This window comes from Haliotis rufescens, unplaced genomic scaffold, assembly GCF_023055435.1.
Source record: "Haliotis rufescens isolate VD_foot unplaced genomic scaffold, xgHalRufe1.0.p SCAF_1, whole genome shotgun sequence".
Lineage (NCBI taxonomy): Eukaryota > Metazoa > Mollusca > Gastropoda > Lepetellida > Haliotidae > Haliotis > Haliotis rufescens.
In genome coordinates this window covers 73,776,262-73,795,018 of record NW_025963779.1, presented here as the reverse complement: position 1 = coordinate 73,795,018, position 18,757 = coordinate 73,776,262, and the positions used below count along the sequence as shown (strand labels likewise).

Sequence of the window (18,757 nt, the reverse complement as noted above, 5' to 3'; positions counted from 1 at the left end):
TATTATTATTATTACATATTTATTTTTCTTATCCATCTAAGATTTCATATTATTTTCTGTACATGTGTTCTTGGCTCAAGTTGGTTGATTCTGAAATAAGGAAAAACATAGAAAGTGTTACCACACAATAAATCTCACCCTTGAGGGGGGCATATTCTGATTGGCAGAGTCACACTTCCACAACTTCATGCTGAGATGTGTTGGGTTGGCAGTCGCCATTACACTGTCATCTTCAGCCATGACCTTCACTGAGAACTCTGGGAAGATGTCGCCTGCTACAAAGGCTGCATTCTTGCTGTAGTCCACCTGCAGCTCCACAGGCCGCGTGGGATCGGACTGCACGTTCAGCTTTATTTTTGGTCCTGATATCACAGACTTGTTGTAGAATGCTTTCGGTTGAATGTCATACACACCTCTAAAATTATACAAATTCAGCACCAATATTTTTTGTCTCCATGAACAATTGCTGCACACCATAAATAATAAACTAGTACCAACATGAGTGACTGAGTACTGGGTTAGTTTTACATGCAGGACATTCAAACCCACATTGAACAGACAGAACTCAGTACCTTCTAGCTTACAAAGTCATAGACTTTCCAGCTATGATATAGAAAAGGAAATCAAAACAATTCCCAAAATATAAATGTGAGAAGGGCAAATACAACTCATTATCATATCTCCATGTCAGAATGATGAGATCTGATTGGTCCACGTGATCTTGATAAAATACTGTGTAATACATTTCTCAGCGGGGGAATAAATTTCATAAACCCTGCCATGAGCAATACAGTCTGCATGTGAATTTCTGAGAGGCAGAATAAATCCCTTATACCACGCTTCAAACTAAAATCCGCACGCTTTTCCCCGAGTCAATGGAAGACACATGACATAGAACAAGTTAACCTCCGCACTATCAAACCTCCGCACTATCAAACAGCTGTATTCTATCAATTTTTGAATTTGTGTTACCGTATTCGACGTAATAAGCGCCCAGGGCGCTTTCAAAATTAGAAATAGGGGGCTCTTATTGGATTGTTATTTTGGTGAAAAAACTGAGTTGAAAGATAAATTTCGTGGTTTATGCTGACAGCCTGAAATGCTTATGTTTTCGACAGATATATTTTTCCAGAATTTAATTGCCCATAATTAAGGGTGCATATAACACACGAGAGTGCATTATACGCGAATAAATAAGTCTTGAGTACATTTATCAATTGGAAGGGGTGCTAGTTGGGATTGTTCACTAGCCAATATCTTAGCAAATGTCGCCATGGGCGCTTATTAGAGTGGGGTGCTTATTAAGTCGAATACGGTAATTCTTTTTCAATGTCACATTAAAACATGCTAGTAAGATAAATTCATTGCAGCAGGATCACGAGGGGTACAGGGGATTTTATGCGTCCCATGTTAGGTTTTATACCATGAGCTGGAGGGGAGTGGTTTGAAACCTAACGCTGGACGCATAAAACCCCATGTAACCCTCGTGACCCTGCTACAACTTATATTGTTGCAGCACTTGAAGTGTCAGATCTCAAAGTTACAAAAAAGCCGTTTGAAATTGTTATGAAAGCTATTGGACATGTTCCTATGACAGACAATTAGCCATTTCTCTTTCTATTACTTAGAGTTTTGAAATGACAACTGCGGGAGGGGATATGTGGATATCATACTTTTCATTACCCAGAATGGCTACTGGTGATGACCCATCTCACTTCTTACCTTGTGGCACTGACTGTGAGCAGCCCAAAATCAGTAATACCCTGAGCATTTGTCTTCAGAGGCTGCGGTGCTGGTATCAGCTGGAGGAACACAACACGTGTGGTGTAACATCAGGATAAAATAATGTTCTACTGCATAACGATTACCTATTGGAGCATCTGTTTGATTTCAAAGCTGGAGAGGAAACTTCATAAAATGAATAGTTTGTTCAGAAATATGCAAAAAATTAATTGTACGCTGGCAAGGGTAAAAAACACGCAAATACTTTGTTTTGTGGAAAATACCCAAACTTCAAAATGTTTGCGTTAATAATGAAAATATATAGAAAGTGTGGTTACACATATGGTACCATGATAATACAAATTGGGACCACTCTCACAGTAACAATGAAGGCTTTTAATGTGATGTTTAGATACATATACTACTATCTCTATGACCAATCCACTGATCCTGCAGCTTCTCAATGCCTCATAATGACATCTGTCAGCAACTGACGTAAGTAAGCCTCCTTACCTTTATTTTGGGATCCTTAGCGATCTGTATTTTTATATCTGCAGTTTTTGATGGATTCCCTGCCTCATCCAAAAGCTGTACTTTGAGTGAATGGGGCAGCTTGCTGTCATTGTACACAGCCACAGCCTGCAATACAACAGAGACATTTCATCAAATGGAGGAAACGATGAATCTGAAAAAAGATTTTATATGTGTGAATGTGTACTACATTTTATTACATTATATGCAAAGGACTAAAATTATCTCTTAGAGGAAGTCAAAATTGTTAAAGTGCGTGAGGGGTGATGTCTCAAAACCTTTGAAGTGCTCTGTTACAGCAAGCAAGAGAGCTCCGTTACAGCAAACACAAGTGCTCTGTTACAGCAAGCAAGAGTGCTCCGTTACAGCATGCAAGAATGCTCCTTAACAGCAAGCAAGAGTGCTCCGTTACAGCAAGCATGAGTGCTCCATTACAGCAAGCATGAGTGCTCCGTTAAAGCAAACACGAGTGCTCCGTTACAGCAAGTAAGAGTGCTCCGTTACAGCAAGCAAGAATGCTTCGTTACAGCAAACAAGAGTGCTCCATTACAGCAAGCAAGAGTGCTCCATTACAGCAAGCAAGAGTGCTCCATTACAACAAGCAAGAGTGCTCCGTTACAGCAAGCAAGAGTGCTCCATTACAACAAGCAAGAGTGCTCCGTTACAGCAAGCAAGAGTGCTCCATTATAGCAAAACAGAGTGCTCCATTACAGCAAGCAATAGTGCTCCGTTACAGCAAGCAAGCGTGCTCCGTTACAGTGAGCAAGAGTGCCCCAGAAGCCTAATCTGGCTGAGAAAAGATACTGACAAGCACACAGGATGTTGGGGCGACACTGACCTGCTCCAGTGTCCAGCCAATCAGCTCCAGCTGGGCTGGGGGTCCTGCAGCGACCTCGAGCCGCACATAGTCTTTGAGGCCATTCCAGGTGACCTCCAGCTCCTGTGTTCCCACACCAGCCTTGTCAAACCTCACTCCATGAACTACAAAGTTTTTCTGGAACACAGACACAGTAAACTTGACATGGTACAATTGCTAAAAATATATAGCACAAAAATACACATATATCAGTCTAGTCTATTACACCAATGATGTTACGTTGACAATCCTCTGCTTAATTGTGCATCTTATTAATTATTCTCTATTCTCTATTAAGAAAATATAAAGACTTCTGAAAAGTGATAAGAATTTGTTTTGTTTGTTTGTTGTTTAACGCAGCTCTCACACAATATTCCAGCTATATGACGGCGGTCTGTAAATAAGCAAGTTTGGACCAGACAATCCAGAGATTGACATCATGAGCATTAATCTACGCAATTGGGATACCATGACATGCTTCAAACAAGTCAGCAAGCCTGATCACCCGATCCCGTTAGTCTCCTCTTACGATAAGCATAGTCGCCTCTTAGGGCAAGCAGGGGTTGTTGAAGACCTATTCTACCCCGGATCTTCACGGGTGGAAAGGAAGGCTAAAGTTACCCACTATAGTGATTGTGAAAGTCACTGTGACTATGACTGGATGAAATAGACAGTCGTTGATGATGCTCAATTACAGATACTGAGATATTCGAAAGAAAAAAGGTTCCACAAGATAGTTCCTGCTGTACATAATCAGGGGATAATGGATGTTCCAAGTGTATGGTCACAGGTACTAATACATGATAGTTCATCATTAAATACACAAACCTGCTGTGATGACACTCGGATGCTGTCAGCGTTCAATAACGCCCCAGAAACCTTGATCTCACGAGCTGTTGATGGCGGCAGCTGAAATATTGCATCATAATTTACCACAGCTTCATTGAAAGGCATCATAATAAAGACTTTAAATAATATATAGAAGTTGGAAGAACATAAAGTCACGAAAGAATGGATGACAAATTCTGTATTGTTTGTTATGACGTTTCACGGTTACTTCTTTCCCCTTCATCTATTAAAACCGGAACTGTTATAATGTTTGTTTGTTTGTTGTTTAATGCCATACTCAGCAATATTCCAGCTATATGATGGCAGTTTGTAAATAAGCAAGTCTGGACCAGACAATCCAGTGATTGACAGCATGAGTATCAATCTACGCAATTGGGATACGATGACATGCATCAACCAAATCAGCGAGCCTGACCACTGGATCCCAATAGTTCGCCTTTTACGGCAAGCATTGGTTGCTGAAGACCTATTCCACCCCGTGTCTTCACTGGTCTGCTGTTATAATGGCTGAAGACATGAAACTTGTGGATAACAACTTATTTACCATCGTCTATCATCAGGAGAATACTGAGTATGCATATTTGAACAAGGTAGGAATAATGTACACACCCAGCCTTTCACACTGCACTTGACTTTCTTCTCTCCTGTTAATCCTGTTGGCTTCCTCATCATATTGTTATCTTTGTACATTAATCCTACCTTGTGTAAACATATCACCATTAGACGTGTGCAATTACCAGCATACCACTATTTGATCAAACCAGTACTAAGACATCACATGCTAAAGGCAGAGCCGAGCAGGTAAAGGTTTGGGACACCTCCGAAACACCGCGGCTTGTGGCAACTCCCTTGAAGACCAAAGCCTCTACAGACGAGTGGTGTCACCCTCCAATTGGTACTCAGTCTGGGAACCCTAGTGGTACCAATAATAAACAAAGGAATGGGGTTCCAACATATATTCAGTATGTGCAGGATACGAAGTATGAGTCTGTGGCAGCAGGTATGTGTATCTTCTATCTGTGTCGATGAGCTGTCGTTAACTGTTGTGCAAACACCAACGGACCAAATTAGTGGAGGCCTTGAACATCAGTGACGGATATGTCCCATATGTTATGGGAAGCAAAGACTATGTCAGACTTCCAAAAGCAGCCCTCCATGATGGCAACCAGTGCAGTTACTGTGCAGTACCATCATTGAGGCAACAGCTCTCGTCTCATGGGGATTAGATGTTGTAGGGGTAGGCAAGCCGGCACAGGTGTAAGCTCACAGGATCGTCGAGCGTAACCAGAAGAAGACCCTGGGACGAGAGACTTCTGAGTTGGCCACTGTGGATAACATGATGAAGAGTCCCTTCCCTGAACGCCAGCACGTCGCCAAAGCCTTGAGGTACATACGCCATACTATGACGGAAGGAGATGTCTTCACGTTCCTCCAAATTTAAGATGGATGCCAGGAATGGGATGAACAGCCTGTCTGGTTGATCCGGAAGTTGATTCTTTACAAATGAAGCCCCAGCAGACCCAAATGAACCTTGCCATGATTGTGCCTCTCAAACCTGACTTTACTGACGTCAAGAGCATGAATCTCACCGAATCCAGCAGCTGTTGCTAGAGCCAGGGTGACATGCTCCAGATCTTTCTAGTTGGGTGACACAGGATGACATTCAGGTTCCAAGTAGGTGAGCAAAACCGGGACAATTGGTCAGCAAGCTTGTAAGAGCAGATGAGAGCTTGGAGTTCTGCAACCTTGGAAATCTTCGTGCCAGTCATGGTAGACCAGAGATGCTGGAAATATTCGGCAACCTGTTGTGGATAAGCAGTGATTACAGAAGTGATGTCACAGCCACAACAATATCCCTCAAAGGCTTTCCATTTGTGATCGTAAAACGCCATAGAGAAGGTGCGATGACTAGATGGAGGCCATTTTGTTGCAACCAGATGACTGAGAGTTTGTCCGACTGGATTATGAGGTGCAACGCCCGGAGATCTCCTGCCAATGGGATACTGCCAGAATGTTGGAATGAGAAAGACAATGATGTGGCATGGGGTGTCAGGTAATCAAACCTCTTAGATCAGGTCGCACGGGATTGAAGTGCATGACCCGTTTCTTTGGGTGGTGACTTCGTTGATGCAAGGGATGTTCAGGTGAAATGGTTTAGAAGCTGGAAACTCTGTTTTAGGGCGTTTCCACATGTTCCAAACCAAGATCGAAACAGAAAGGAAGAAATGCATAGTGTGAGATAGGAAAGGTAAAATTTTTTAAGAAATTCAGAAATTAGCAATCGATTCCTGTGATCGAAAAAGTGACATTTTTTGTGACCAGATTCCCATTTATTATGCATCTATTACACATCTATTGTGACAATAGCAAACATCCAACAAAATGGCAGACTACTATGAAGTTGATAGGTCCATAACAAACAATAGATGAAAAAGAATTATGCAATATATTGTAGTACATAATAGATGAATCATTATTGTAATAACTGCCAATAGGAAAGTCAGGCCAATACCGATCAGTAATCAGCATGTATGTATACTCACATGCAAAAGAAACGCAAGTGTTTTTAAGCAAATAGGTAACAAACACGGAAGCATAAATTGATACGAGTTTTAGCATGTAGAAATGCCTGATGGTGTTATCAATATTTTTGGTTGCATTTTGGAAGCCCCGAGTAAAAACGCAACATAAAAGACGAATGGCCCAAAACGCACCATTTCAATGAATATGTTGGTAGCATGCACCCATTTCTTGCGGAATCGAAAATGCACGAACTGTCACGAACTGTAGTGGGTATAAAACTGTGGCCGATTCTTGGACCTACCACTCCTTGGTCAACAATGCCACGCCTAACTCAAATTCAGAGAAACCAGGCTATCAGACGTTTGGAAGCTGGAGAGTCTGTCCAAGATGTTGCCCATCATTTCAATGTTAACATAACCACAATTTACCGTCTCCTGCATCGATACAATGCTACACAGACCACAGATGACCGTCCTAGGGTCACCACACCTCGACAAGATTGGCAGATTACCTGTCAACACAAGCGACATCCGTTCCTAACTGCAAGTGAAAGTGCTCGACAGACCAAAGGAACACATAATCGACACATTAGCCGGGACACTGTGATACGACGTCTCCGTTCCAGCAACCTCAGATGTCGCCGACCAGCACCCTGTCCTGTTCTCCAACCACGGCATTGGCAAGCACGACTTCAGTGGGCACAGGGTCATCGCAATTGGCGTCTTCGTGAGTGGAGGCGTGTCATCTTCTCTGATGAAAGTCGCTTTTGTATCTCCTATGCAGACGGAAGAGTCAGAATTTGGTGGCGTTTCACTGACAGAAACTTTGTGGAAAGGGATCCATGGGGTGGACCTAGCGTCATGATATGGGCAGGGATTGGACTTAATGCGAGACTTGGACCCATGTGCTTTCTGAATGTTGGTCAAGGTCGGGGACACGGCGTCACTGCTCAGCGGTATATCGACCAAGTGATCAGACCACACGTTGTTCCATTTTTTGCACAACATCAACAACACATTTTCCAGCAGGACAACGCTCGTCCCTATGTTGCCAGAGCTACCATGGCCTTTCTGCAACAACACAACATCCGTGTTCTACCGTGGCCAGCCCTCAGCCCTGATCTGAACCCCATCGAACACTTGTGGGATGAGGTTCAAAGGCGTCCGCACAATGTGTGCCCGGTCCCTGCAACTGCCGATGAACTACGCACAGCTGCTCTGGATGTGTGCAGGAGGATCCCTATGGCCTTCACAAATTGTCTGATCCACTCAATGTACAGGAGATGTGTGGCAGTGATCAATGCTAATGGTGGTCACACCAGGTATTGACTGACATTTTGGGTATTGACCCCAAACTGTGTAAACCCTTAACATTTGAAAAAAACAATTATGTCATCTGCCTTTTAATCCATTAAACGGTCTTCAGTCAAATTTTTGTCAATCTTGCCCTATTAGTATTTCTTGTCTTTACTGTTGAAAATAAATAACATGTATACTGCATACTCGACTTGCGTTTCTTTTGCGTGTGAGTAAACATTAACTCACTACACCTACTCAGTATTCATCTGATGAATGGGCAAGAAGTAGCCCTGAAACGTTGTTACAAACAATACAGAAGTAGTTATCCATCAGTTTCATGTCTTCAGCCATAATAATAGTACCAATACCCCTGTGCATCATCAGCCTCACTAAACATCAGCACATTTGAAATCTTCAAGTAAATGAGGACTGTTGAGTTACATACTTCTCAAAAGCATCACAGAACGAGTAAAGAAACTTAAAAACATTTAGTTTTGCTAATGTGTACATTTTCATATTTTACAGCCAACTCCTGACTTTCAACAGAACCCAAAGTACATGAGTACAGAGTTCACATATACCAGCATGAGCAAATCTCAGTACTCACATCATTGATGGTGTTTCCATGCTTGTCCTTGATAGTGACCAGGATGGGTTGGTCCAGTTCTTGGCCAACCTGGAGAGCCTTGGTACCCTGACACACACACTTGAGCTGTGAGGGGGGACCGGGGACACACCTACAACATCAACATGTCTATAGGGGCCTGTGTTACCCTGACACACACACTTGAGCTGTGAGTGGAGACACACCTACAACATCAACATGTCTATAGAGGCCTGTGTTACCCTGACACACACACTTGAGCTGTGAGCGGAGACACACCTACAACATCAACATGTCTATAGAGGCCGGTGTTACCCTGACACACACACTTGAGCTGTGAGCGGAGACACTCCTACAACATCAACATGTCTATAGAGGCCGGTGTTACCCTGACACACACACTTGAGCTGTGAGCGGAGACACACCTACAACATCAACATGTCTATAGAGGCCTGTGTTACCCTGACACACACACTTGAGCTGTGAGCGGAGACACACCTACAACATCAACATGTCTATAGAGGCCGGTGTTACCCTGACACACACACTTGAGCTGTGAGCGGAGACACACCTACAACATCAACATGTCTATAGAGGCCGGTGTTACCCTGACACACACACTTGAGCTGTGAGCGGAGACACACCTACAACATCAACATGTCTATAGGGGCCTGTGTTACCCTGACACACACTTGAGCTGTGAGGGGGGACCGGGGACACACCTACAACATCAACATGTCTATAGAGGCCGGTGTTACCCTGACACACACACACCCTTGAGCTGTGAGCGGAGACACACCTACAACATCAACATGTCCATAGAGGCCAGTGTTACCCTGACACACACACTTGAGCTGTGAGTGGAGACACACCAACAACATCAACATGTCTATAGAGGCCGGTGTTACTCTGACACACACACTTGAGCTGTGAGTGGAGACACACCAACAACATCAACATGTCTATAGAGGCCGGTGTTACCCTGACACACACACTTGAGCTGTGAGTGGAGACACACCTACAACATCAACATGTCTATAGAGGCTGGTGTTACTCTGACACACACACTTGAGCTGTGAGCGGAGACACACCTACAACATCAACATGTCTATAGAGGCCGGTGTTACCCTGACACACACACTTGAGCTGTGAGCAAAGACACACCTACAACATCAACATGTCTATAGAGGCCGGTGTTACCCTGACACACACACACCCTTGAGCTGTGAGAGGAGACACACCTACAACATCAACATGTCTATAGAGGACGGTGTTAACCTGACACACACACACCCTTGAGCTGTGAGCGGAGACACACCAACAACATCAACATGTCTATAGAGGCCGGTGTTACCCTGACACACACCCTTGAGCTGTGAGCGGAGACACACCTACAACATCAACATGTCTATAGAGGCCGGTGTTACCCTGACACACACACTTGAGCTGTGAGCGGAGACACTCCTACAACATCAACATGTCTATAGAGGCCGGTGTTACCCTGACACACACACTTGAGCTGTGAGCGGAGACACACCTACAACATCAACATGTCTATAGAGGCCGGTGTTACCCTGACACACACACTTGAGCTGTGAGCGGAGACACTCCTACAACATCAACATGTCTATAGAGGCCGGTGTTACCCTGACACACATACCTGAACCACAGTCAGCAAAAAACAGCTTCAAGATTTGGCTGGACAAGTAAGTAGCATATATTATGAGCAGCATTCCATAAATCAAGGTACAATGAGACCGAGTCAACAATATGTGGTTAAGTTGCCTCTTTAGACAAATCAAAAGAGTGGTGGACGCCCAGTCTAGGCCAGGTCCTAACACTGAATACAACTGACCTGACGGTGAAGGTGAACTCTACCCCCGGCCCCTGGAGCAGGTTGACGTGACAGTACTTGGACTCGCTGACAGAGTTGGGGATCTTGATGTCTGGCAGCTTTCCCTGGAGAATCACCTCTCTTGACACCTTCGGCACCCAGTTGACCTGATACACAACACACACTTACAATCAGTTGATCTAAGAGACAGCACACCCTCATATAATCAGTTGACTTGACACACAATACACTTATAATCAGTTGACCTGACACACAACACACCCTTATTATCAGTTGACCTGACACACAACACACTCTTATTATCAGTTGACCTGACACACAACACACTCTTATTATCAGTTGACCTGACACACAACACACTCTTATTATCAGTTGACCTGACACACAACACACTCTTATAATCAGTTGACCTGACACACAACACACTCTGATAATCAGTTGACCTGACACACAATACACTCTTATTATCAGTTGACCTGACACACAATACACTCTTATTATCAGTTGACTAGACACACAATACACTCTTATAATCAGTTGACCTGACACACAACACACTCTTATTATCAGTTGACCTGACACACAACACACTCTTATTATCAGTTGACCTGACACACAACACACTCTTATTATCAGTTGACCTGACACACAACACACTCTTATTATCAGTAGCCCTGACACACAACACACTCTTATTATCAGTTGACCTGACACACAACACACTCTGATAATCAGTTGACCTGACACACAATACACTCTTATTATCAGTTGACCTGACACACAACACACTCTTATTATCAGTTGACTAGACACACAATACACTCTCATAATCAGTTGACCTGACACACAACACACTCTTATTATCAGTTGACCTGACACACAACACACTCTTATTATCAGTTGACCTGACACACAACACACTCTTATTATCAGTTGACCTGACACACAACACACTCTTATTATCAGTAGCCCTGACACACAACACACTCTTATTATCAGTTGACCTGACACACAACACACTCTTATTATCAGTTGACCTGACACACAACACACTCTTATTATCAGTTGACCTGACACACAACACACTCTTATTATCAGTTGACCTGACACACAATACACTCTTATTATCAGTTGACCTGACACACAACACACTCTTATTATCAGTAGCCCTGACACACAACACACTCTGATTATCAGTTGACTTGACACACAACACACTCTTATTATCAGTTGACCTGACACACAACACACTCTTATAATCAGTTGACCTGACACACAACACACTCTGATAATCAGTTGACCTGACACACAACACACTCTTATAATCAGTTGACCTGACACACAACACACTCTGATAATCAGTTGACCTGACACACAATACACCCTTATTATCAGTTGACCTGACACACAATACACTCTTATTATCAGTTGACCTGACACACAATACACTCTTATTATCAGTTGACCTGACACACAATACACTCTTATTATCAGTTGACCTGACACACAACACACTCTTATTATCAGTTGACCTGACACACAACACACTCTTATTATCAGTTGACCTGACACACAACACACTCTTATAATCAGTTGACCTGACACACAACACACTCTGATAATCAGTTGACCTGACACACAATACACTCTTATTATCAGTTGACCTGACACACAACACACTCTTATTATCAGTTGACCTGACACACAATACACTCTTATTATCAGATGACCTGACACACAACACACTCTTATTATCAGTTGACTTGACACACAATACACTCTTATTATCAGTTGACTTGACACACAATACACTCTTATTATTAGTTGACTTGACACACAATACACTCTTATAATCAGTTGACTTGACACACAATACACTCTTATTATCAGTTGACTTGACACACAATACACTCTTATTATCAGTTGACTTGACACACAATACACTCTTATAATCAGTTGACTTGACACACAATACACTCTTATAATCAGTTGACTTGACACACAATACACTCTTATAATCAGTTGACTTGACACACAATACACTCTTATAATCAGTTGACCTGACACACAACACACTCTTATTATCAGTTGACCTGACACACAATACACTCTTATTATCAGTTGACTTGACACACAATACACTCTTATTATCAGTTGACTTGACACACAATACACTCTTATAATCAGTTGACCTGACACACAACACACTCTTATTATCAGTTGACCTGACACACAATACACTCTTATTATCAGTTGACCTGACACACAATACACTCTTATAATCAGTTGATCTGACACACAACACACTCTTATTATCAGTTGACCTGACACACAATACACTCTTATTATCAGTTGACTTGACACACAACACACTCTTATTATCAGTTGACCTGACACACAACACACTCTTATTATCAGTTGACTTGACACACAATACACTCTTATTATCAGTTGACCTGACACACAACACACTCTTATTATCAGTTGACTTGACACACAATACACTCTTATTATCAGTTGACTTGACACACAATACACTCTTATTATCAGTTGACTTGACACACAATACACTCTTATTATCAGTTGACTTGACACACAATACACTCTTATTATCAGTTGACTTGACACACAATACACTCTTATTATCAGTTGACCTGACACACAACACTCTTATTATCAATTGACTTGACACACAATACACTCTTATTATTAGTTGACTTGACACACAATACACTCTTATAATCAGTTGACTTGACACACAATACACTATTATTATCAGTTGACTTGACACACAATACACTCTTATTATCAGTTGATTTGACACACAATACACTCTTATAATCAGTTGACTTGACACACAATACACTCTTATAATCAGTTGACTTGACACACAATACACTCTTATTATCAGTTGACTTGACACACAATACACTCTTATTATCAGTTGACTTGACACACAATACACTCTTATTATCAGTTGACTTGACACACAATACACTCTTATTATCAGTTGACCTGACACACAACACTCTTATTATCAATTGACTTGACACACAATACACTCTTATTATTAGTTGACTTGACACACAATACACTCTTATAATCAGTTGACTTGACACACAATACACTATTATTATCAGTTGACTTGACACACAATACACTCTTATTATCAGTTGACTTGACACACAATACACTCTTATAATCAGTTGACTTGACACACAATACACTCTTATAATCAGTTGACTTGACACACAATACACTCTTATTATCAGTTGACTTGACACACAATACACTCTTATAATCAGTTGACTTGACACACAATACACTCTTATTATTAGTTGACCTGACACACAACACACTCTTATAATCAGTAGCCCTGACCAGTTTCTCATCAAGTGAATTAATGAAATTGTTAATACATATGAAACAATTAAGGGAACCCACAAATGTATCCTGATATTTGGAACTGATAACAAATCCAATTATGAGGAATGAAAAGATGAGAAAGAAAACTTGATGTAAATCCAAAATATATATGTCTTCCATATTATAGTTAAGTTAGTGTATTTACTTAGAGTAAACAGCACATCCTACCACTCACACACTGGAGCCGATGTGGGTCTCAGACAGAACATCATCAGATCTAAAAGCTGGTCTATTTCAGGCCAACAACTACTGACCTTGACCTTACTTGCCAGCTGTTCATCGAGTGTAGTTTCACGTCCTCCCTCATCGAACAGCTTGAAACCTGGCAAACAAAGGGTGAACACTCTCCGTCAGGGAGGAGATCGCTAACCAGGATACAGTGGTACATGCCAGTCATCTGACAGTTAGTAATTATAATCGATGCAAGCTAATCTCTGTGCAATGATCAATTGTAAGTGCCATTAATCAATAAAATTTGTACCAATAAATGTAAATAAAGGAGTGTGGGTGTCAATAAATGTGTAAATAATCACACATAAATACATTATTAAGCAAAACAATCAAGGAGTTTAATTTATCATGAAAAAAAAATGATCATGAAGGCTGAAAAAGTGAAGGAAAGAGGGTCACCAAAAAATATAACGTCATGAAAAGAATGTCCAAAGGACATGGAGAGGTTAATGAAAAACATGACAAGCATAAGAGGAGGGTCATTATTTTCTGTACATTAGTGCACAAAAAACCTCTGACCCATCACCTCCCAGTAATAAATGACCAGTCTCTTAGTGGGTGAGGTGAGGTGAAATGGGGTTTAACGTCGCGTCCAAGATTATTGCACTTATATAGCGACGTGCCTGTACGTGTGTGTGTTTGTGTGGCTGCTTGTACTAGTCCGGACTGATGCCGATTTATAGTGCTAGCTCACTGAGATACCATGCCGCAGTTTAACATGAATATCCCACTCAGACACAGTATACTGACTCCGAGCCGACCAGTCCTTGTTTTAGCCCCTTATGCCGAGCGCCAGACAGAGTAACAACAAGTACCATCTTTTAACGTCTTTTGGCATGACGCGGCCAGGGATCGAACCCCGGACCTTCCGCTCTCCGGGCGGACGCTCTACCACTAGACCACGGAGGCAGTCCGGTCTCATAGTGGCTGCTCTGTTCATCAGTCATGCATAACACATGAAGTTGTAGAATGTACTCAGAATCAAGAGAATATCAACACCCAGAGCACCCATGTATACCCCCTCACTCACAGATATCTTTGATAGGCTGCCCAGCAATACCAGTTATCTCCCCTGAGCTAGGTATGCTGACCCTGGTAACTTTGTTGTTAGCCTCAGAACCATAGGTCAAGTTAAAGCTGGTCACACGAAAACTTGGCTTCACAAGGATTTTCTTCTCGATTGACTGGACATTCTTCATGCCCTAGAAAATACACATATGACTTTAGTAAGAGTCCAGGGCAAACGAATATTCATAAGCAAAGCCGAAAGAGATCATTACATTCATACTTAACATGTCTGCCTCACCTGAATGTCTATTTTGGCTGTGATGATCTGCTCCTTGACAAGCTTCCTCAATGTGAGGGCGTCGCCAGTCAGGGTGCAGCTGCTGCTGTTGCTGCAGTCAGCTGTGTACGTCGGAAGGCCTGATGCACCGGAAAACTGTCAACAGTAACTCAGAGTGAGGTGACGCGAAATGGGGTCTAACTTCGCATTCAAGATTATTGCACTTATATAGTAATGTGCATGTGTGTGTGTGTGCGTATGGCTGCTGGTAGTAGTTCCGACTAATATGGGTTTTACATGCCAGAGTTTAACATGGAAACCCTACTCAGACAACATACTGACTCTGAGCTGACAAGTCCTTGTTTTACCTTCTTTGTGCCATGCACCAGGCAGGGTAACAACAAGTATCATCTTTTAAAGTCTTTTGGTATGACGCGGCCAGGGATCAAACCATTGACCTTCCGCTCTTCAGGCAGAGGCTCTATCCACTACACCATAGAGACACTGTAATCATGAAACCCATTTTAGGAAAAGCAAACGACTAGGGAGTATTCGTGGAATTCCTTGAGGAGTCTCCATTGTATCAACATTCATGAGTGTTTGTTTCTTTGTTAACACTGCACTCAACATTGTTTGAGCCACATGACTCCAGTCTGTAAATAATCGCACAATTGGGATACGATGACATCACAGGCCTGACTACACGGTCCATTTTGTCAACTCTTACGAAAAGCATAGGTTGCTGGGGAACTTTATTCAAAGTATAACAATAAGTTAATGAGTGGGTTGGCAGGCATCCGAGCAAGTGAGGATAATTCTGACAATTGAAGTCTGTGACCAACAAACTGCTGACATGATGGGCAACGTTCCACGCAGCCTGGGAACAACAGAAGACATCAGCCTGAGCCCTGTTCCAACGACAGTTGCAATTCTATGCTAAAGTATGGGAGTTATGATCACCTTAGTGCTACGGTAGTTCTGAGGAACGGATCCCTGGTCAAGTTAATTTTAATCAGCTCTCTCTGAAAACAAGGGTACTAGGGGCCTATTATGCTCTGTAATTGGCATCAGATAGAGTGATAAAATGCTCCCATCGTACAAAGACTCAGCCAGGTCACACATTGAACCACCGAAATCCTAAGCTGGGACTGTTTGTGTTGGAAGCTGCTCTACCCCAGAATAGTATCATACAGCATATGGGGGGCAGATCAGGGACAGGGTATTGAAGGAATTTACAGCACTCAACAATACCAGCCCTACATTAATGGTTGAGACTGTCACAATCCTAGCAGTATATCCAGACTGTACCAGACAAACCAGTGTGCTATAGAAACGACGAATGTCTTTCTTACCTTGCATGTTATAATCTGCTTCCCTTCAGATGTGACATTATTGGCTACGTCTTGGACCACCACATTGAAGGACACAGGGCTGCCGTTCTCGATCTCCTGCATATCCTCCGGAGTGACGACCAGTGCGTTGGCGGGACCTGGAACATTGCCCAACATGGAGGTACAGCCCCTCACTCAACTTGTACAGTGTACAGGGATATCGCTAGAAATCAAAACTAAGTGCCCCTGGCGGCCAATTTGAGGAGAAAAATCATTATTATTCAAACAGGGATGTTTTAGAAGTTCTTATTTTCTTAAATACAGAGATATTTTAACATTGTATTATGGGATTGTATTCAATACAATATCATTAACCTAACATTAAAACCTCTTACTCTTCATTGATCGTGTTATAAGTAAAATACAGGTTACCTCTGTAAAGCCACATAACTAGTTATTGCATGAACTGGTAAATTTATAATTCAAATTTGGGAATTCTAATGACATCTGCTGCAGACTTGTGGCCGATCATTGGCCTCTGATCAGGTCTAGATATATGCCTGGTGTACAACTGAGGCCACACCATTTCATTCATGTTAACAGATTTAGCCAACCAAATAACTTGGGTAGATTGAAATAGGTATGAAAATATATTTCTGCAGCTGAAATTCTTGCAATAAAATTTGGCTTAAAGTTTTGAGGGTCAGTTGAGACCACAAGTTGATGCAGCTCAGACACCTGTGCCACCTGGGGCACCCCCATCTCAATGGACAAGGCAAACTTTCATGTGTCCTACTCTGTGATGTCAGGCATGAGGATAGAAAGAGGTGAGGAGACAGGAAATGGGGTTCAACATCTTGTTCAAGATTATTGCACTTACATAATGATGTGCAAGCACATGTGTGTGAGGTGAGGTGAAATGGGGTTTAACGTCGCTTCCAAAATGACTGTACTTATATAGTGACATGCATGCTCATGTGTGTATGTGTGTGGCTGCTTGTACTAGTCCGGACTAATGCCAGTTTTATAGTGCTAGCCCAGAGATACCATGCCGCAGTTTAACATGAATACCCCACTCAGACACAGTATACTGACTCCGAGCTGACCAATTTTAGCCTGTTAATGTCGAGCGCCAGGCAGGGAAACAAGTACCATCTCATAATGTCTTTTGGTATGACATGAACGAACCACACCCCTTCCCCTCTCAGGGTAGTGTATACACTCGACCACAAGGATATGAAACAGTTGGCTACGTAGCAGCTAGAGATTGTGTGGAAACAGTACCTGGCAACAGCCGTATCTTCAAAGATTGTGAATCTTCCTCCAGCCCTGGGATCTTCACAGTCAGATTAAAGTTCTGGAACACAGACAGCAACAATTGCCACACATCAGTAGTCTGGCCAGTACACCCCAAATAGGAATACCTCAACACAACTTCCAAACCTTCCTTCATTCATTCAGTCCAGTTGTGTTAGCATCCTTTCAGTTTACTAATAATCGGGCAAGTGGATCTGAATTATCTGCTCAAAGAAGAGACTACTCCATTATGAGAGCATAAACAATCATTTCAAGAGATCAGTTGATTACACTTGATACCTAACACAAAGGATCCTACCCAAGAGAGTATTTGTTGAAGGAGGACCAGGCAAGGCTCCATGAGGGGTCATAGCCGGCGTGATCCAAGCACTTCAAATCTTACCATGAACTATACAACACAACATTTGATAGGGATATTCTGAGTGTACAGATGGGGGATAAATCTGACGGGATGTTGGTGAAGGACCGACAAATAGGATGTGATTTGGGCATGGAACTAAATCACATCCTATTCATACAACAATATCTCCAAACAACAGCATGATTTCCCCCAACCTGGACACAGAATATCCCTTTTAAATATTGACTAGTACATATCAATCAAGCAATTTTTGATTACCCTGAATACACAGAGACAATGTCTGGAGTTCATACCCAGCACTGATAATATCTAGCCTAAGGTTATCAGCACATGGAGACCAGCCCCTCATGGCCTGCTGCCTGCTACAAGGTGAGAAGAGTATATTGTTGGTGTCAGTGTATCCCTCCTCACCTTGCCGGCACTGGTTGTGACGGTGCCCCTTGCTTCCACTCCCCGGATGATGATGCTGTTCCCCTTGATGTGAGCATCACTGTAGGACAACTCTAGTCCCCTGTAAACAACAGCAGCATGACAACAGTCACTGTTTGTTTGTAGCTTAACGACATGT

The 18,757-nt window shown here is 42.4% G+C and overlaps 1 protein-coding gene across 1 annotated transcript in view; it reads right to left on the bottom strand.

The window, feature by feature from the left end:
- Positions 1–18,757, bottom strand: part of LOC124139761 (structural maintenance of chromosomes flexible hinge domain-containing protein 1-like) — an 84,838-nt gene that overhangs the window by 41,365 nt on the left and 24,716 nt on the right. Inside the window, exons 22-34 of the mRNA XM_046507077.2 lie at positions 18,601–18,700; positions 17,796–17,868; positions 16,533–16,669; positions 15,202–15,336; positions 14,926–15,097; positions 13,919–13,986; positions 10,239–10,384; positions 8,387–8,516; positions 3,938–4,018; positions 3,092–3,247; positions 2,236–2,361; positions 1,723–1,802; positions 139–415 (exon numbers count right to left, since the gene is read on the bottom strand). Coding sequence (XP_046363033.2) covers positions 139–415; positions 1,723–1,802; positions 2,236–2,361; positions 3,092–3,247; positions 3,938–4,018; positions 8,387–8,516; positions 10,239–10,384; positions 13,919–13,986; positions 14,926–15,097; positions 15,202–15,336; positions 16,533–16,669; positions 17,796–17,868; positions 18,601–18,700 — 1,681 coding nt within the window. The remainder of the gene's footprint in view (positions 1–138; positions 416–1,722; positions 1,803–2,235; positions 2,362–3,091; positions 3,248–3,937; positions 4,019–8,386; positions 8,517–10,238; positions 10,385–13,918; positions 13,987–14,925; positions 15,098–15,201; positions 15,337–16,532; positions 16,670–17,795; positions 17,869–18,600; positions 18,701–18,757) is intronic.